The sequence below is a fragment of the Populus euphratica genome, unplaced genomic scaffold, assembly GCF_000495115.2.
Source record: "Populus euphratica unplaced genomic scaffold, PopEup_1.0 scaffold53.1, whole genome shotgun sequence".
Classification (NCBI taxonomy): Eukaryota; Viridiplantae; Streptophyta; class Magnoliopsida; order Malpighiales; family Salicaceae; genus Populus; species Populus euphratica.
The window spans coordinates 399,598-421,493 of record NW_011499934.1 but is presented as its reverse complement, the minus strand read 5'-3'; the positions used below and the strand labels follow the sequence as shown (position 1 = coordinate 421,493).

Sequence of the window (21,896 nt, the reverse complement as noted above, 5' to 3'; positions counted from 1 at the left end):
TTCTTAGCAATTATTTGCATGACTTGTTCTAATTAGCTTAGTGAAGGCACAATGCGATGGCGTGTGCCCAAGTGAAGCAAGGCATGTCGTTTATCTTGGAATTTATAATTATATTACAAGACAGATGACAGGTTAAAGTATATGTATAAAAAATTAACGAAATGAAATTTTATTTAGCCTATGATAACGACCTTTTGGCAGAAAGATGGCAAATCTGAATTTTACACCGTTCAAGCAGGGAAGTACAGTTGCATCTTATCCATTTGAGATGTGCTCTTGTATTTTTACGAGTCACAACTACAATAAAATTTTATTTAGCCTATGATAACGACCTCATGGTAGAAAGATCGGCAAATCTGAGTATGACACCACTCGAGCAGGAGAGTACAGTTCCATCTTATCCATTTGAGATGAGCTGTATGATTTTTTGATCTTGTGTTTTTACGAGTCACGATAACGATTGAATAAAGCTAACAAAACATTCTTGTAAAGACAATTAAAAAAAGCCCAGACGTGCCTTTAATTCTAGGATCCATATTTGTGAATGTTCGCTTTTGAGAACTGGAAATGCGAGAGGTGATAGCTACCCAACATTTCATTGAACAGCATAGTTGGCCAGACATAAGAGCATTACATGAGATCATTTCACAAGTTCAACCAAACTAAACCCAGGCGCGTGTACGTTCACGCGCCAAAGAAAACCATGATGAATCAAGAGCTCTGCTAGACATAAAACGACAGAATGAGCCAATCAAGTTGCAAGCAAAATTGCTACATCATTCGAAATTGGCTTCCCTGTTGTTTTTCTGTCATGTGCATTTCCGCAACCAGAAGAATCAGTGTCAAAACTGGAGCACGCAACTGTGTAACTGTAACAATCAAGAAAGTACAAAATCTCATGACCTGGACTACAGATCCTCCTTGATATATCGACCAATCTAGATGGCTTCACCTGCTCTTTCTCTTGCTGCCTTTCTTCTGACTGTTAGATTTGATGAGCTTCATAGACAGTGCAGTTGAGGCACTCTTGCCCTCAAGCTTCTTGGTCAATTTTACAACACTAGCCATACCTTTCCTAGCAGCTGCACGATGCTCTGGTCTCCGACTCATCATCTTGCGATCCAAGGGCCAATATGCATATGGCTCAAACTTGTCCTTCCTCTTCACATCCCCACCAGCTTTCTTGCTGGCATATTCACTTCCAGTGTAGGCCCACCCAGAATTTGAAGTTTTCCTGCGCTTCTGAGTTTTCTTGGAGTTCAGTGACTTGAAACTGCCTGCTTCACTCCTCGCATCTGAATCGGGGTTGGAGGGCTTCTCCTTCTTAGGTTTACCTCCTTCACGAACTATCAGCCGCCCTTCGCAGTCAATCTCTGGATCATCATCTGATTCCTGCTTTCTTTTAAGATGCGCGGTTGATCGGAGGGCTGATCGTGTTTTGTACCGATCAAGTAAGTCAAGTGGCTCATCTTCTAACTGGTCAAATAAGTCTTCTGGCAAGCTCTTGTCTGACCTGTGTATTATTTTAGACCTGGAAAATTTTGGGCATATAAATATGCAATTTCACATTGTTTTGAGCAAGTAATTACTAATAGATATGGTGCAGTGGCACCCTCTACCAGAACCATTAGACACCATCTATCAGATTCATCAAGAGTCCGGTATAAATTCAAAGGCTGAATTAGTGCTCTTGATTCGGTTGATGGGTTGTTAATAATAATATCTAGTGGAACCCAAACAACACCCCAAAATGCAAAGTGCAAGATCTGGGATGTACAGTTGGCATACATCAATAAAGGAAACCTTTAGTCACTAAGATAGTAAGGTCACCTATGATATAATAATCTGAATATAATAGCCCATGAATCCATAATTTTTGTAACATCATCAAAAGTCACTGACCTTAGTGAAGCTTTGCGTTTGAGCTGGGAGGAAAACTTGCTATGCCGACCTGAAACTGTCTTCGTATCCATGTATTCACCATCACTGTTCTCTGTCTCCCCATCACTAAAATCAGAGAAGATCTTAGTATGGTTCCATCTGCTTATCCTGTCAGCAGAGCAAAAATTTTCAGAATATCACTAACAAATTCAAAATTAGAGAAGAATCCTTAAGAACACGGACTTAGTGTCGTTCTACCAGAAACACCAGATAGGCTGATGCATTTGGAATATAGCACTGCAGTCTGAGATTGAATGCAATAAAAATCTATATTGTGACGCTTCCTATTGAATACAGTTAGGACTCGGTGTTCTTGTATGTAAAATATGAGGATGGCAACCATACAGAATGAGCCAGGTTTTTAGAATGCAATACTGTGAATAGAAATACAGTATTTCATGAGCACACAAAAATTGGAGATGCATTGCCCTTTTTTGTGTGTTTTGTTTTTTCAATATATTGCAAACCATCATTGCAATCATGCGAGAATTGAACAAAATAAGAATAAAGGGAGAGCATTACAAGCAATTGAGAACATTTTAGACATTTACTAGAGCATAAAATTCACTATTAATCCATATACTAATATGCCTGAGACCTGGATGTAGTAGCTCTTGACATATGAGATTTAATTTCATCAGAGCTTGCTGCATGCTTCCTCTCTCCCCGCTCCTTTATCTAGTATATATTCAACAATCATGAATAAAAAACAAAAAGAACAATTTGTGCTTTGGAAACTATAAAATGGCATATTATCATGATGTCACTAAACAAACCTTCCGTATGTTAGTAAGGAGTTTCATATGTTCTTCAGGCATCACTGCCTTCACAGCATCCAGACCACATTTCTTGACTAGCATTTCCAGGATGTGCTTAACCTGAAAAGAGTTTGGAAGCAATGGAATACCATTAGATAGTTTGGACCACATTTATGGCAACCACATACCTTCCGAGCAATAATCATGCACAATGCTGCAAAAGCTTTTAGACTTGCATACATGCTGTCCAACAGCATACCCAACATCACTAAGAAAGAACATAGTAGCGTTAAATAAAGCATGTCCACAAAAAAATTCTCAACAACAATGGTAATAAATCTGAACCACTAGAAAAACAGATAGGCAAGCTTCAAGAAAAACACAACTGACACCCATGTACAGGCAACAAAGAGCCAACATGAAAAGGAAATCTCTTCCATAAACTCACTTAAACACTACTATTTATGGCCAAAGTAAAGATAAGTTCAACACAGTTTGTGTTGTCAATACCTTAGCTTTGAAGTGGTTTTTGGTGTCATCTTGCCATCTCAGCAAGCCTTCCACCACACTCCCCAGGAACATTTGCAGCCCTTCAGCTTGTGATTTGGCCACTAGCACCTTCAGCAAACCTAAATTAGCCTGAAAAGAAAATTACCAATTTAGTCTAGAAAGAAGGCAGCATAAAAAAGACCACAAAATAGAAAGGTAGAAAAGAAATGACAAGTTTAATTCACTCGACCCAAATAAACATGATGCTAAACTGCACGCATCAAAAAGATAGTTAACGCACTTTGATGATCTCCCTGTTCTTTCTCTGCAGAAGGAGAAATGTGGATGGAAGCAACTTGTAAGCAATAGAAACCAGGTCTGAAAACTCGTATGCCAGACGAGCTACACCTTTCATTGCTGCACTGATCATATGAGGACTTTCAAGAGCAAGGCCTCCAGCAACCTGTGACCGCAAAAGTTAAGTGTTTCCGAGTGGTCAATTTACCCACATACATGTAAAACAATTTTTTTAATACAAAATAATAAAATAAAAATGGGATGATTATATTATATTCTTGAGATGAACAGATCACGGCTGGTCTGTCCAGTAACAAATCGGATCTTGTTAGAACTTCAAATTTGTATGAAAATGACAACAATTTCAATCAACAGAGCAATAAAACTTTGGAGACAGAAATACAAAATTGATACCATGTTAAAAAATTGATACAAGTTTTCTTTCTTTCCGCCATTCTCTTCATCTCCAAAGGTATGACCAATTTGGACAAGCACATCGTAAGCTCTATTTCTCGTTCTTTTGTTAACCTATAATAAAACCATTAACAAAAACAAAGAACAAGATATTTATCAGCATTTATAAACTACACAATGCGATAAGTTCAAAACCAGCATGTGACACATAACAAGTTTGGAACCGGCAACATAGATAGTTATTTTCGTTGATATCTTCATTTTAAAGGGCACAAAATCTTATCACATTCGCATTTCCAAGCAATATTATCTCAAGCATGAACATGGGAGTCTCTGCTTAATTTTATAGTAAATATCTGGTCAATCACAAAGGTGTATGTTAAGTTTTCGGAACCACCACTTTGTAGGAAAATGTTTATGGGTAGAGCATGAACCATGATGCACCACTTCATTACAAATAGACCTAGAATAATTTTATTTCTTCAGCAGGAGTTAAATAACCAAGTAGAAACATGAGACTTGTATATCAAGCTTCTGCTTAAGGAAAGCCAGTTTAAATAGTGACAAGCACAAGCATACCCTGGCATCAAGAAATACAAGGCTGAGAGTAGTGAATAACTTAAATTTAAGGAGACTAGAACAGGTGATGGAAAAAGATAACAGCTTATATAGCATAGCGAGTTCAAAAATACCCTACAACTTATGGCTGCTACAGTCAGTCAACTTCACCATGCATCCAAAAATCAAATCCCTTCCCATGTTCTCAATTCAATCTCTTAACAATTTTAAGGTAAGACCTATGAATCTTCTATTAGCATTCCCTAAAAGCTGTACCTGATTATAGACACAGAATTCTCAACACAGACAAAATGTACAGTCTTCATATAATCTCATACCCAGTTGGCAGTTAATAAATTGAAGCAACACTCTAATAGTCAGCAAATGACACAGTTTCATCTCTACAAGTTTTCCTTGAAATAAGGTAATGCTGTTATTCAAATAATCTCAACCAGCTTTCTGTATTGCATGCTCAAAATGAGGTAATTTCTTTAAATGCTATACAAAGGATCTCCAAAGAATCAACATCATAACCTATCAGAACCAGAAAAAAAAAAAGATTGAAAAATGACTACTGCTCTTGGTGATAATATAATACCTCTTTCAGAGCAAGTACTATCTCAGTAAGGAAAGAAGTAAGGATTTCATGTCTCCTCTGCTCTGAGTCCTGTAACAAGAAATTCAAGTAATTCAGGTATGGTAGGTGTAACATACCAAAGAAAACAGTAACAGATTCCAACATCCAAACTGCATTGTTTTTTTAACTTTGTGGTAAATAAACAGTAAGGGAAAATCATGTCTTACAACCTTGGGGATATGAACTAGTAGACAGTAAATACAATCAAGTCTGTGCCGTTTGGCAGAGAAATGGCATGAGGGTAGCACATCAATCATGAGCTGAAGCAGTTCCCCAAATCGTGGTGTAATAAATCCATCGTACCTCTGACCATTCAGAAACCCGAAACAGAAAAAATCATTAGAAAAGTTGAATTTCACAAAATGTAGTAGGATTAAATCTTTGCTATAATAGTAAAACATTGCATAGCAGAATATTCAGCAGAATTCTTTCTTAAATATATAGAAAAAAAAAATAACACTAAGAATATTCAAGAAAAATCACAATTAATTTATGTCCGCAATATCTGCCACCACTGCTAGAACTTTGATCATGTATATCAGTCCATTACGAGCAGTTGACAAAATTCCACTCTTAACTATCCAAGAAAGTTGTGGTGATAACAGTGGAAGTTGATATGCGATAACAATCAAACCATCCAAGAAATACGGAGCATTTGCAATTATGGCAGATTTACCTGGAGAATAATTGAAAGAACTTTGTATGCCCTCTTTTGGATCAGACCTTCCATATCCTTCACATCATAATAACAACCATCAATATAATACAAATAATAATATATATGAGGAAGAATAATTAAGATCATTCTCATGTGAAAACAATGAAGTCTGTAAGAAGTAGCTGGAGAATAGGCCACTTTAGGAAATGACAAACCTGTAATGCAGGCTTTACTGCACTATATAAAACATTGATCTCTTCACCATCCAATCCTGGCAAAAGTGAAACTGCCAGGTCAAATAGCCGTGCTCTGCAGTAAAAATGAAGTTATGTGAAAAACAATGAAAAATTCCATGACATATATCATCATATGTGTACAAATAGAAGGGCATTTGGCTGGTGGTGGGTTGGGAAGACAATTCATAAATGCATATGATATTAAAGAGGACGAAAAGAGAGATCACATTAAATAAAAAACAAAGCAATACAAAGAGAAAAAAAGGTAACCTCGAGTCATTTGATGAATCATCAATCTGCATGGAGTTGGAATCTCTAGAATTCTCAGCTTTTGTGGCCTTTTGTGTGACAGCCAAAAGCTTCTGCATTGTCTTTAAGTAGATCCTCTTAACTACTTCTTTATCCGCTATTGAGGAAAACTCACGAATTGTAGACTGCAAGAGTTGTACTTGTATTATAAAAACTTCACTGAACATGCCAAATAATTATGATGCAATTTTTATGAAAAAGAAATCTATAAGGAGAGCAAACAAAATAAATTTGAACTCATCCTCCAAACGAGCAATCTAGGAGCAGCGACAGAAAACAATATAATAACCCTCCAACCTCACAGACTATCAGCAAAGGGAAGTGCCTCTTAAGGCTCCAACAGCATTACACCAAAGTGATGCAAGTAACAAAATATAATAACCCTCCAATATCTCATGTTGCTCAACCACCATTTACATCAAAAGGACTGCACTGACCACATAACAGAAATAATGGAGCGAACAATTGAAGATATGCTTATCTAAAGAAAAAAAATATAAACACCTATTTTGCATTTTCTTATTGGCAATAGTACCTGCAAATGAAGATTTACAAAAGGAAATAGTAGTGATGTTCAGAAGTTCTGGTGGTTCAGATAAACCATCCAAAAAATGTTATGAATCTAACAGATAATTCCCATATACCATGGAAAAAAATACAAGTCACATCTTCTCTAAAATGATTTTTGACAGTTAGACTATGTTGGCAAAATTGATATATAAAATACAATCACGAAACATAACCTAAAGAAACCAACAATTCTAATGTGACTCGATGAAAAATAAAATGGCATCTCTTATTCACTGGTTGAGATTGCAAAAGTACCTGCAGAAGACCACCATCGTCTTTTGGAGATTCCAGGAGGATCCCAGACAAAACAGTCAACAAGTTACGAGCAGAAGACCTAAGCACCCTCAAATTATCTGTTGCAACCTGCAGGGTATAGCGGGCAATAGCATGCTGTTCAGCTATACCAACTTCTGTACCAGTTAGATCATCTTGCTCCTCCATTATTCTCTTATTCTGTTGAATAAGAACCTGCAGGGCAGAACAAACTATTCCACGAATATCACATTCTTCACTAAGTGCACCACACAAAGCTTTCTCCAGATCCTGGAAACTTTCTGCAGTATCCAAAGGATAGTTGCAAAAGGAAGGTAATAAGGACCACAAGGAGTATACAAGAGCATCAGCACTCCTCACTGAGATGATCCTTCCATCTAGCTCCAGCTGCAACAGGTAAGAAGTCACTACTAAAATGCTACGTAGCAGGAAAGTACACCATATTACCTAGTCATTTTATACCTGTCGAGATTTTTTCTTTATCAGACCAATCATACTCAGAACTGACTCTGTAAAAAAGCTTAAACGGGCACCAACAGTATACTGCTTCAGAATAGGAAAGAGCCAAACATTAACTTCAGATAGGTCATCGACCTCTAATTTAAGAGGTAGGAAGCTTAAAAATGTCTCAGGACCCATTGCACCAAGAGCAGATCCAAGGGATTCATGCAACTGCAGATCGACAAGTACATGCACGTATCAGAAAAGGGCAGGGTTGAGATTATGAATGAAGCAATCAACAAGTACAAAAAAAAATGCTTTCACTTTATTTGTGCAAATGGAGTCAAGTTTTCCTTGAGCTCAATTATAGGTAAATTAAGAATTTATACCCTGTAACACGAGGCACTTAATTAAAAAGTGCAGGCTAGAAAAAGAAAATCCTAGCAAACCAATCACTGTACATATGGACCATTGTGCAATCAATGCTGCTTCACAACAATGCTGAAGCCATTATGGAGGCCCACAAGAACGACAATGGAAAATATGCCCAGTGAACTATTTGTAGCAGACCAAAACACCCTCCCCTCCTCTTGTTGGTTCTTGAAAGGTTTAGTCGAAGCAGATTTTTTAGTCAATGACCACAACATATTAAGTACAAAACTTTAGCGACATCCCAAATCAGATGGAGGCTCTTGAATATTGAGGCCTCCAAAAATGCTCTATTCTATTGGTATGCTGCATTATCAAACGTTGGAGTTCCAACATGGTGAAGCAAGATAGCTTGCATTGAGAGCGCATAAATTTCCAAATGACATGGAAAGTCATATTTTAAGAATGTCAGGTCCTAACAGATTTATTTGATGTTACAAGACCAGTAAAGTTGACAGGAGCTATGGTAAAAAAAGCTAAAGAATATCAGAAATATAATGAGTGTGTATTAATAGCATAGAATGAAGTTGTGCAGAACCAAATAACTACCTGTTTCCGGTAAGGAAAATCTTCATCGGGTAATCTCTGCATATCTGCCAAGTTCTTAAGGGTTCCTCTCATAAAATAAGAAGAATAGTTTCCTGGAAAATAACAAATGTTGACTATTGTGTATTCCTAGAAAAAACATTGAACACAAAAATACAGAAGACCGATTATAAAAACTGAAAGGTCCCCCCAATCAAGCTGCTGGAAGAACTAGCAATGACACACAACTTCACCAATTCTTATGGCAAGTAGTCCAATGGTATAATAGAAAAGGAGTGAGGAAAAACATGAAAATACCTAATTTATCAAACAAGGTCGAAACCACTTGGAATACCATGTCCCAGACTGCACTGTAATGATAATCAAGTAAGCTTTCAATGATTGCGCACACTTTTTCTATAACTGTAGGCCCACACTTTCTAGTTTCAGCATTTTTGTTGATAGTAATCTGATCTACTCCCTGCTTGATCAAGCTTTCATCAATACAACTATTTATTGAGTTCTTCAATGCCTGTGTGGCCGCAAAGATGGCCTCCTCATGTTCAGACGCCAAAATATCTGCCAAAAGACAGAAAGTGAGAAACAACCAAGTACACAAATTGGAAACAAACAGAAATAACACCCATTCTTCTAGGAAAGTAGCATCTAACCTTTGAGTGTATTGAATATAATTGGTAGCTTAACAACGCAAATTTGCCTATTTAAGGAATAAACTTTTTTCATTCCAACATCCAACAAGCTAGCAGTGAATGTCATGTTATCCGCAGACGTCTCATTTGTAGAAGCATAAAGAGCTAGTGAACAAAGCAAGTCGAGTAATGGTTCAGCCGGAACCTCTAAAGCCGGTTGTAAGCAAACTACTTTCAGACTATCAGTCACACGCCTAGTAACAACAGGTTGCCGCAGCTCGAGGAGAGTTTTGAAGTACTTAAGAATTGCAGTCACACACTTGACTGATAAAAGAGGAAGACATTCTTTTAAGGCATCGAGAATATATAGAACGTGTTGGGCTCCTTTAGGCCCATCAGTAGAAGCAACTGCATTGGATCCACCGGCAAGAAGAAGAAACTTTTCGAAAGAATTGGTGATGGCTTCACTCGCCGGAGCTAATGCTGGTGTACCTTGAAAATTTAGCAAGGTGTCACGGATACAAGAGTGGGATTGCCTTCTCACCTGTTCAAAAAATCAATCAAGATTTCTTATGGCTTACAGAATCAAGAATCGGAAAGCAAATTAACAGGATAAAAAAAAATACCTTTATGCGAGAATCGGTCATGAAACTTAATAAGACTCCGAATAATTGAGAAATATCATCCCAGTTAAAACTATCTCTGATACTCAACAAATGAGCCACGCATTTCAATCCCGAAACAACAGCTCCAGCTGTAACAGAATAATTTAATTTCAAAACCCGCACAACAACATTGGAAACCGATTCTCTTTTTTTCTTCAATATTGGAATTGAAATTCGAGGAAGAGCTAGAGAGAGGATGGTAATAAGAGAATCGATCACGTAAGGGGAAGTATCAGAGTAGGAGGAGGAGAGGCGGTCTAGGGAGGAGCATGCGGCGCCGAAGTAAGCGATAGGTGTGCAAGGGAGGTTTTGGTCTTTGAGTTCTTGTGACATGGTGCCGATTATGGCGCAGAGGTGCTGGTGGTCGTCTTGGGTGGAGGTGGAGTACCGTGAGAGAATGGAGTCGCAGAAATCATTCTCGGGGAAGGAGAGTGACGGGGCATCAAATTCGATGCCTTCCATTTAGGTGGCGGTGGTGGCGGTGGGCGTTGCAGGGAAGAGAAAAACAGAGGAGCTGTTTCGAGTTGAGCAGGTGAGGTTTGCTAGGGTTTATGGAAGGAGAGAACTAGGTGGCGTATAGGAAAAAGAAATTGTTTGAATTTCTATATTTTTATTAAAAGTATTAAATATAACCATTAAAGATTTAAAGGCATAGGTTTTTTTACTATCACCCAAATATTTACATATTATTGTGAATGAGTTATGTTATATTTTTTTTTAATATAGTACTTAAATGTTTTTCAGTTATTTAATTCTGATTAAAAATTAATTAATTTTATTTTTTTATGAAAAGACATAATAAAAAAAAAGCAACAAATAAGGGTGATTTAAGACATAATAAAAAAAAGCAACAAATAAGGGTGATTTATCATAAATTTTTTAAGAGATGCATTTTGATTATTAAATTTTAAAAATAAAATAAATTATTTAATTATAGTAATTTAATATTTTTCTAATTTAATTTTAATCTAAGAATTTTTTATTTTTTTATTTTTTAGTACCTAGTTAATGGAAGAAAGAGAGATCACAGGGTTTTAGGATTGAAGAAAGAAAAATATTAGTGGTATTAATTTAATCTATTAAAATAAATAATAAAATATTAGTGATATTAATTTAATCTATTAAAATAAATAATATTTATATCAAGTGGGGTTTTATTTGAAGAGAAAGAATTCATATTAGATTTTTTTACCTTTAAAATTTATGAAAAAACATATTTGAACTCGAGTTGATTTTTAGTTTTGAATTGATTTTGAATTTTTGGATATTTTTTGAGTTTTTTAAGGTCTTAGATAGATTCATTTAAGTTTCTATGATGTTTTATAAGTGTTTTAGGTTAAAATAAATTGAAAAAAAGTTTTTTGGTTAAAAAACTAAAGCTCTAATTTTTCAGTTAACACAATTATTGAAATTTAGACAAATTAAACAAAACATTATCTAATTTTTGTAAAAAAAATCTTAAGTGACATATTCCTTTTTTTGTTTAATTCTTTTTTTAAATTAAATTTTTTAAGGTTTTTTCTCTAAAAAAAAATTATTTATATTTAACTTAGTATTTATTTTCTCTTTCATTTTATTTAGAGAGACTTGTTAAATGACAATTATTTTTTCAATTACATATTTAAATTTGAAGATTTTTTTATTTATATTTTTTTATTTTTTGTATGGATAAATTTTATTTTTAAAAAATTAAAAAATATTTTCAGATAATATTTCTAATATATGTAACATTATATTATTTTTTTTACCTTTTTATTTTATTTAATTAATTTAATTTTTATTTTTATTTCTAGTATAGTTTACTTGAATAAAAAATATTATTTTAATTTACAAATTTAGCAAAATATCTAGGTAAATATCTTATTTTTTGAAGTTAAATATTTTAATTTACACATGTTTCTTAATTTTTCAAGTTTTATTTTTAGGTATCGTCACTAACTTTTTATTCATTTATTTAAACATATAGTTTTTAAATTATTTGATTATATATATATATGCATAAAAAAATTATTTGAATGTAAACTTTTTAAACTATATAAATATATTAAAAAACTTGTATGTTTTTATAAAAAATAAAAATATTTAACTTGCGACGAAATACAGGTCGGGTCATCAATCTAGCAAACCTGAAACGCTGCCATTCTTTCACTATAAGACTAAATTCTTTTACTGTAGGGCTAAGTTCATTCCATTGTGAATTACTACAATTGAGTGACATCTTCATTTTTCATTGCAAAACTTAAATGGTCTTTTCAATGGAATTTTAGCGGTGTGTACGGTATTTGTTGGCTACCAAAAAGGTTCAACAGCCATGTTTTTCAAGGTGTCCAGTGGCAGACGAGCTGATGGGGTAGCACATGCAGATCAATTCACAACGCTATGAGATTCTTTTTTCTTCAATCCCTTCGTTGTTCTTCATCTTCTTAAAAATTGTGTTAGGTCAGCCAAAGTTAAACTTATCCTCTCTTTTTTTAATTATAATTCTTTTTCTTTTAATTTATCTTTATTATTTTAAATTATTTTTTATATATATAATTCCATCTCTTTCCATAGTTTTATTTTTTTATCAAATATAACACTCATTTTTTTATTGTTGTTTTTATATTTTTTTTCTTGATTTTTTTAATCTGTCCCACAATATTTTATCTAATTTATTTTTTATCCAACTTTGATTCTTATTTTTTAATTGTTTTTTTATTTTTTTAATTTATTTTTTTATTTTTTCCTTTAATATTTTATTTTACTTTATTTTTTATTAAATTTTGATCTTTATTTTTTTATTGCTCTTTTTTATTCATTTTTTAATTTATTTTTTTCAATTTCATATCTCAACATTTTATTTCAATTATTTTTTAATCTAATTTTAGTCATCATTCTTTTCATTCCTATTTTGTAGGGTTATTCTAAGTAACAGATTAGTCAAATTAACATAGATTGTTTCATGTTTTTTTTTAAATATTTTTTATTATATTATTTAACATTAGGTTATTAAACCTTGAGCTTTTTTTGTTTTTTTTTGTTATTTCTTTTTATGAGATTATCATCATCATAAGTTTGTTAAGTTAATCTAAAGTGACTTAAATTTTTTTTCAATATTTTTTACTTATTTAACTTTCATCCTTTTTCAAGGTCATTTAAGAAAATAAATTTTTAATCTTAATCTCATGTTGTGGGTGGTAAGCTAGTAGAGTGAACTCGGATTAACTCAGGTTTTTTCTTCAACATTTTTTTAAAAAAATTGGTTTCTTGCTAATTTCATAATTTAAAATTAGGTTATTGGAACTTGAGTTTTGTGGTTTTGCATTCTATGGATATCCTGATCTTATATCCTATATGTTTGTCAAGTTAAATTAAGTTGACTAAGGTTATTAAACCTTGAGCTTTTTTTGTTTTTTTTTGTTATTTCTTTTTATGAGATTATCATCATCATAAGTTTGTTAAGTTAATCTAAAGTGACTTAAATTTTTTTTCAATATTTTTTACTTATTTAACTTTCATCCTTTTTCAAGGTCATTTAAGAAAATAAATTTTTAATCTTAATCTCATGTTGTGGGTGGTAAGCTAGTAGAGTGAACTCGGATTAACTCAGGTTTTTTCTTCAACATTTTTTTAAAAAAATTGGTTTCTTGCTAATTTCATAATTTAAAATTAGGTTATTGGAACTTGAGTTTTGTGGTTTTGCATTCTATGGATATCCTGATCTTATATCCTATATGTTTGTCAAGTTAAATTAAGTTGACTAAGGTTATCATCACTTGGACATCTTTTTTTACGTTAGAAAAAATTTAACTCAACTTATGGCTTAGCACGAGAAAAAAATATAAAGTCATGAAAAGACATTTCTATGAAGTTAATTTTTTATTTTTTATTTCAAAAATATATTTACAGATAACTTTTAATTCTCAAATGGTACAACTCATGCATATAAAGATAAAAATAATTATTAATATAATTTTAAAACCTAACTCAGGATAAAGCCTGTGTAATGGGGTAGAAAAGTTCACATTGGTCAACTTTGACTTAATTTAAAAAACAAAATAATCAAAATAATGTTGTTTTGATAAGAAAAATTCAAAAAAGTCAATTGTTTTTTTACTCAAGTTTTATAGCGAGTTGATCAGATTGCTGATCGACTAAGGTTTTTGTTCAAGTTAAACCATGTCAATCCTTCTTCTATTTTCTCTTAAACCTAAAATAGTCCAAACACCGGGTTTACCAAGTCGTGTGTTAATTTATTAAGCTGATTCGAGTTTTATAACTAGGACTATAATACCATTATTAATTTTGACATTTAACATAAACTAAAGTAAAAAAATATTTAATTATTTTTTAAAATAAATAAGTTTGATACTGATACATGTTAATAGTAAAATTAGATTTTGATTTTTTATATTTTGTTTTATCGTGTCCATTATGAACCAAATATGATACAAAGATATTGACTATACTTCATAAATCACTACCAAATATAATTTTATCATCGTCTCTTATTTTGTCTTATTCTTTTTTATATTTATTTTTTTTATCCTAAGATAATAACCAAAAACTATATAGTTAGATATTTAGTGGCTTGATTTGTACTTGCCATAAATAAAATTTTATAAGCACACTATGTATATGACATATTAGTTTATAAGCACATATGGTTTACTTTCTATTTCTAGTATTGCCTCTGTCAATCAATAAAAATGAGCTCAATTTTATTTTTTAGTGTTAATGTTATTTTTGTGCCTTTAATTGTGTTTTCAACTAGTAGAGTTTTTTTGATATTAAGCATTGTTTTAGTCTTTGATAAACATTGAAAATAACTTTCTTTTTATGATATTTATTTTATAATAGAATTTATATAATATGACATGTCATGTGTGTATAAGTAATTTGTTATTTTCTAATAGTATTTTTAGAAGTATTTTTTATTAATGTATTATATATATATATATATATATAAATATTTGTCAATACCAAGTAAAGATATCCTCCCAATATTCTTAAAAGGTTTTTATAATCTTATTTAATAATAAAGTAAAAAATAAATAAAAAAGTGATAATCCCATAAAAAGCAAAATATAAAACAGTGATAGCTCAATTCCTAGTAAAATTAATGTTGAAGGAAGAAATTAAGAAAATAATAATTTAAAAAAGGTAACAAAAAAAAAAACAAAAGCCAAATTGGATCAATGTGTCAAATTTACAATCTGATTGTGATATCAGGAAGCCAAATTGGATCAATGTGCCAAATTTACAATCTGATTGTGATATCAGGGTTACCCTGTCCAATACAAATTAAATAAAATATTAAAGCTCAATTATCAAATAATCTCATGTTGAAGGGTGAAACTAATTTTTTTTTTTTTAAAAGACCTAAATTAACATACCAAGCCTATGACCTAGTACATGAAATCATGATGAACTCATATAAAGAAAATTAAAAAAACATAAAGATGACTTCTTTATGAATTAAGTATTTAATGATGAAATTAAAAAAAATTAATTTTAAAATAAAACTAAAAAATAACTAAAATCAACTCCAGTTAATCTCTAAAACTCATGATCTAGGTTATGAGCCCAAAACTAGTCCAGTAGAAGGTAAAAAAAAAAAAAAGCAAAATTCCTAATTAACCAAATGCTTCGTAATGACATTGAAAAAAATAAATTAAAAAATGAGTCCAAAACAAAACAAATAGCAATCAAAATAATGAGGATCAAATTTGACATAAAAATAAACTAAAATCAAATGTTGAGGGATGAAATTGAAAAAAAATCAATTAAGAAAATGATAACAAAAACAAATAGTAATCAAGAGAATAAAGATCAAATTTGATATAAAAATTAAATAAAACCAAATGATGAGGAACAAAATGAAAAAACAAAATCAACCAATAAAAGGATTAAAAAAATAATAAAAATCAAGAGAACAAGAATCAAATTTGATATAACAAACAAATGATAACATACATTTAAATTTTGACAAACCAACATGATTTTTAAAGAGAAGAGAGAGAAAAGAGGGAGGATAAGATAAAGATTCATTAAAGCCTAATTGTTGCACCACTGTATACAAGTGTTTGACAGCTAGAAATACGTGGTAGAGTGATTTCAGCACGATCTAGAAACCAATTTTTAGCTATTGTATGACATTTCAAGCATCATGGAAAGACAATGGAAGCTTCCTATATGTGACAACCTATTTGTCTTGCTCACTTACCCTAGTCTCTATTTTTGTTTTATTTTTAATTTAGGTCTCTCAACACTTTTTTTTTTAAATTGCCTAAATTCATTTCATTTTGCAAAACCAAGTATTGAAGTCATTGTGAAGGGATCAAATAAAAAACAAAACAGTTGAGGGACCAAAATTAAAAAATAGACATGAACTTTACACCTGACCATGTAAATCAATCCTTGAAATTTAGCAAAAAAAAAAGAGTGAATATTCCTTAAATCTTTAAATTCAATCCTTAAAGCTCTAATTATTTTAAATTAATGAATTTGAACTTTATTTCACTAAACCAAAAATTAATAGAGCAACAGAACAATTCCTCCGACACTTTAAAATCTCAATACACATGTATGAAAAACAAATCACCAAGACCAAGACCAATAGCAAATCAAAACAATTTTAAAAAGACTAAAAAAAAAAGAAGAAATTAAGGGGCTAAAGTGTAAAATTTCCTATGTACTTGAAAACAAATAAAGATGCACTATTTGAGTGAAAAGAACATCTTTCAAAGTGTGCAATGAATGGCCGATGAGGCTTAGTTATATACATATATATATATGTATATAATTTTTTTATCGATCATTAGAAATTATATTATATTTATATCTTTTTGAATTTTTTATCGAGTCTTTTTACAACTTTTTCTGGATTAATTGAGTCTTTATATGTTATTCAATATTAATGATGTGATCCCTTCATCAGATTTGATCTGTTAGATAATAAAATTAAACTAATAGATGATTGACACATGTCTACTTGTAATAATAAAAATAACTTAAACTAAAAATTTTATTTTTTTTAATTTTTTATAAATAAACAAAATTAATATTCTTAAATCAACCTCTAATATTACTTCTCATATATCAAAAAAAACTATTAAATGATTTTTTGATTGCTTTTTTCTCTTGGTAAATTTTTTTATTGTTTTAATAAGGCAAAAGGAACTTTTTTATATGAAAAGTTTTAGACATTTACTAGTTTTGATTTGTTTTAGTTGAAAATGATTTTAAAATTATAAATTTATTTTCCATGTTAACATCTATTATTATTAACTATAGTATTAATTATAAATGAAAATCTATATTGATTTTTTTCATTTATAAAAAAGTAGAAAATGATATATTTTATTTTAAAATTATTTTTATACTTTTTATTAGAATCGGATGCATATTAATCATCTACTTGTTGACTTTTGTTGACAATCATTCTTTAACTGAAGGACCACATCATAGATATTAGAAATTCAATAAAACTAAAACATTTTAGTTTAGAGGAGGCTAAGAAAACTCAAAAGAATACTAGGGCCAATTAAAGGGTACAACCCATTAAATTACATATTTTACTAAACTATTTTCTTTGGCTTTTTTTGTATTGTATGCACGTTAATTACCCAATTTTTCATATTCAATATATTATAAATAAAATAAAATAAAATAAAATTCTTCATATTTAAAATCTGAATAATTTTACATAAAGCTTAATAATTTAAAATTAAATTAGTTTGTTCTTATTTCTAATATATAAAATAAATTTTAGTTTTATTAAAATAAAAATTAAGGACATAAAATTGAATACTCTCTCTCTCTCTCTCTCTTCCCTCCCTTCTCCCCTCATCCTTTATCATTGGCTCTACAAATGGCATCATCCAAACCTTTTCTCTATTTTCCCTATATTTTCTCGATCTCTCTCCCTCTTGGCAAAACTCTTCTCTTCTTGCAAAAAAAAATCGTTATGGAAGCAGTTATGACTGGCAATCCTCGTCTCTTCCGTGCTTCCATGAGTAACATACCTTTTATCACTAACAACACTAATAATAGGCAGCTCAGCAGTAGTCTTCCAACTTCTACAAGTTCTTGTGTTCTAATGGCCCTCACCGACTAGTTGTGATTCTCATAACCTTTTATGGGCCGACAAAATCATGAGACTCATAATTCTTACGCCAGGACACTATTGAAAAGTCACTAACGACGTTCACAGTGGTAGCATGGATAGTTTTAAAACCCCATCCAGTGAGATGATGGTTCCAAAACCCAATTGATCAGAATCTAAAACCAGGTTGAGTTTAAGAAATAATTAGTTGGAGATTTGGCCCGGCAAAATCTGGTCAATCTGAAATTCAGACGATCTAAATAAACCCAGTTGAGATCCAACCGATTGTTTATATATATAAAAGTAAAACAACATCGTTTTTGGCCTTTTACTGTCAAATGATGAAAACAAAAATGAGACAACCCAATCTCTTAAATCTTTAAAGCCATTTCAATTATGATTCGTGAAGAAAAGCAGAGGAGCAGAAGACATCAAGGCAAGCCATACCAGTTCAAATCTGGAAGCTGATGTTACTTATTTCTCTTCACGACTCTTCTTCTTTCACTCTCTCTTCTTTATTCTCTACATCTTTTTTGAATTTGCAGTTCTTGATGTGGCATTGATTTTTTTCTTATTGTCACACCCACATGTATGTTTGTCTGTTCTTTTCTTTTTTGTAACTTACTAAAGCCTATCATAATTGTTCAGATTTGAGGTTTATCTTATTTCTACCATAATTTAAGGAATTGTAGACTATAAGCTACGTATCATGTTAGGAATAGCTTCATTTGAATTGCAAGAATTTATGGATTCCTCTTCCTTCACTCCATCTTCCTTTCCTTTTTGGATAGATAATCGTTTAGATAGCAATGATGAAACTCAACTCTCATCACTTAGACAAACCATGAGAGAAGAAGCTGAAATCTAAACAAAGTGTTGTAGTTTTTTTTAAAATAAATGAATGAAAGAAAAGATTTATTGTAGAGAAAATAAAAATAATAAGACGTTGAATGGAAGACAAGTGGAATAACGGTGGCCCTTTCAGCAGCTACTGAGTTGCTTTTTTATGATGTTGTTATGTTTTGTCTGGTTGGAAAGGGACGAAGCATGTTTAGTAATGAAAAAGAGAAGAATGTTAGTATGGTCCATTAATGGCATGAGATGTTTTGTTAATTATCAGATGTGGTGGTTGTTTTGATGTGCTTGATAAAGAAAAGACGGGCAACAAAATGATAATGCTTGACTTGAAGGTTCCAAACAAACATAGTCATATTCATTAAATTTTTTTATCGGCCAGAGTCACACCATCTAACCTGTGACCCGTTTATTATATTGGATTGATCACTAGGTCAGGTTTGAAAACTATAGTGGTATGTGATAGCTATAAGCTAAAGGATATTTTCAGCATTTTATGATTTTTCATGGGTATTTCATCTTTTCTTTGAATCTTTTTACCTATTTGAGCGACTTTTAATGTAACCCAATTAACTTGATGAATTTAAAAAAGTCTATACAACAAGTAAAAAGCTTAGTTTGCTTTTAAAAAAAATTTAAGATGATATTTTTTTTAATATTAAAATAATAACATAATATATTGATTTGGGTTTTATGACTTAATCTACTAAACCTACAACCTGGTTCCTCGACTCCACTCAGTTTGATAACTTTGTTTTTATGAAAAAAAAATTAACCTAATTATAAATAATAAAAATCTAAGCTTGCAAAATTAAGCTCAAATGTTTGCATGAGATTGTAATAACCTTATGAAAAAATCAAAAAAAATTATAAAAAAAATAAAAATTAATCAAATATTAAAGGATAAAATTAAAACAAAAAAATAAAAAAATAGATAAAAGACAAAAAAAGACTAGGCTAGATGTTTGGGCCTAACCTTAAAAAAAAAATATTAAGCATATAGGCCAGCCAGCCTAGGCCCATGCACCTAGGCCATCTTTTGTTTTTTTTTTTTTTAAGAAAAATAACTTGTCATCTATCCTTTATTTTATTTGAGAAAAAAGAAGAAGAATTGGACAATAAATCATTAGTTGACCACAATAGTGACTGGAAAATCTAGGAGGTTGGTTTTTTTTTTTCTTTCTAAAAATCTATTTTCATCTAAAAACACCTATTAATCAATCTTAAAACCACTTAAAACCAAATAATCGAGCTCAAAAACCCCAAAACGATCCAAAAACAAAATCAAAACAAGAAAAATTATCTCTCAATATCGATATACCTTTTGAAACTACTGAACTCCTCTCATCTGATGGAGCTTTTTTACACTAAGATTTATCATTTTGGTTGCTGATATTGTAATAAAGAATAACCTTTTCTCTCCATCATCATTTTCTAGTAAGTTTTTCTCTTTCCTCACAAGCCTAAGAATTTAAAAATAAATAAAATAAACTTTTATATAAAAAACAATTGGTGCTAATATGAAGGGAGTAATGTGTTTTCTCTGCATTTTATTTTTTAATCATCTATATTTTAATTTAACATTTCCCCTCATAATTTCAAGCTTAATTTTATATAATTATGCTATAAAAAGATTCAAGCCTTATGTACACCCTTTTATTATAGTCTATAACTAGTTTATAAACACGTGTTGTGTTACATAGGTACCAAAATTTTTGCAAATCTAAAATAAATGTTTAGTTCTTAATAAATTGTTTCCCATTGTTATTACACCCACTAATACTCATGTTATTTTTTTTTTCATCAAGATAAATTTTCCTATTAAAATATCTTTTATTTATCTTAGTAAACATAATATTTTAAATTGTGATAATTGATTCTCTTTGAAAAAATCATTTTATGATTGTTAAAGTAAGTATGAAAAAAAATATTAAAATAGTAAGTCCATATTTTATGTGTGATTGAAAGCTAAAAAAATCATAAATGTGATAAAATCATGTTAAAAATATATTTAAAGATTTTAGGAATAGAAAAAATCAATTTGAAGTAGATTTTCAAGAACAATTTATTATTAGTACTATTATTTTCATATCAAATACATAATAACTAAAAAACATTATTAAAAATCAAATAAAAAATAATAATAGTACTCAAGAGTCATCTCAACAGTGAAGAATAAATAAATCTATTAATTTTTTTAGGGGCAATAATAGAAAACCAAAGAAAAGTAAAGGAGAAGAACAAGAACAAGAAGAAAAGGAACATAAAGCACTTGCTTCAACGCCTGGCCCACCAGTAGCAAGCCATGTCCGTGTGTTTAGTCCAATATTATTATTTTTTTATCATCCAACCTTTATTATCTTTTCAAAAAAAGCATATATGATAGGTTGTTTATACTTGCTATAAAGAAAACAAAGCACACCTCCCCTAACTCAATTCCACAACCTTTAATTGCTTTACACGTTGACCATTCGAGGTAAGACACAAATTTGATTCAAAATGATGAAAAAATATATTTACCAAATTTACTATTCATGATGTGAATCCTATGGGTATAATGATCTAAAAATCTACAATCAAACTGATCATTCCTAAAAAAACTAAATTTAAGCTTGTAATTAAACTTGACATAACAATAATTTGTACTGAAGAACTAAGACTATAAGTAATCAAACCCCCACCCAATGCTTATAAAGAGACACAAACGAGAAGTATAGAAGACATCACAAACTTGATTAATTCTTTAATAAGTCAGAATAGTTTAGTAAAGAATAAAAAAGTTTGAGCAAAACCTCATACACATAATAATAATTATTGAAATCAAAGCCTGTAAAAAAAAAAAACTAAATACAAGTTAAATAACTCCATTTATAATAGGTAAAAACATCCTAAACAATGTTGAAAAATAATAAAATATTTCTAAAGAAAATAGAAAAAAAAATTCAAAACAACTATAAAACTAATACAAATCTTACACAATAACTTTTGAACCTTATAGCAAATCGCTCTTGATATATGATCACCGAGAAATTCTAACCATGTATATTAAAAGGCCATTAGAATAACCTGAAAAAATATTAGTTCAGTTTAGCAATTGAATTAAAA

The 21,896-nt window shown here is 30.8% G+C and overlaps 1 protein-coding gene across 1 annotated transcript; it reads right to left on the bottom strand.

The window, feature by feature from the left end:
• Window positions 1-489: 489 nt before the first annotated feature.
• On the bottom strand, window positions 490-10,447 carry LOC105136335 (ARM repeat superfamily protein). The gene is made up of 18 exons (XM_011041633.1): window positions 9,812-10,447; window positions 9,207-9,729; window positions 8,854-9,114; window positions 8,560-8,651; window positions 7,603-7,812; window positions 7,123-7,527; window positions 6,259-6,422; window positions 5,968-6,061; window positions 5,771-5,827; window positions 5,265-5,399; window positions 5,056-5,124; window positions 3,900-4,013; window positions 3,490-3,651; window positions 3,210-3,338; window positions 2,718-2,819; window positions 2,540-2,619; window positions 1,903-2,049; window positions 490-1,531 (listed from the first exon to the last, which is right to left on the bottom strand). Exons 1-18 carry the CDS (start codon window positions 10,310-10,312, stop codon window positions 949-951), a joined length of 3,828 nt encoding a protein of 1,275 aa, XP_011039935.1. The 5' UTR covers window positions 10,313-10,447; the 3' UTR covers window positions 490-948.
• Between the last annotated feature and the right edge of the window lie 11,449 nt (window positions 10,448-21,896).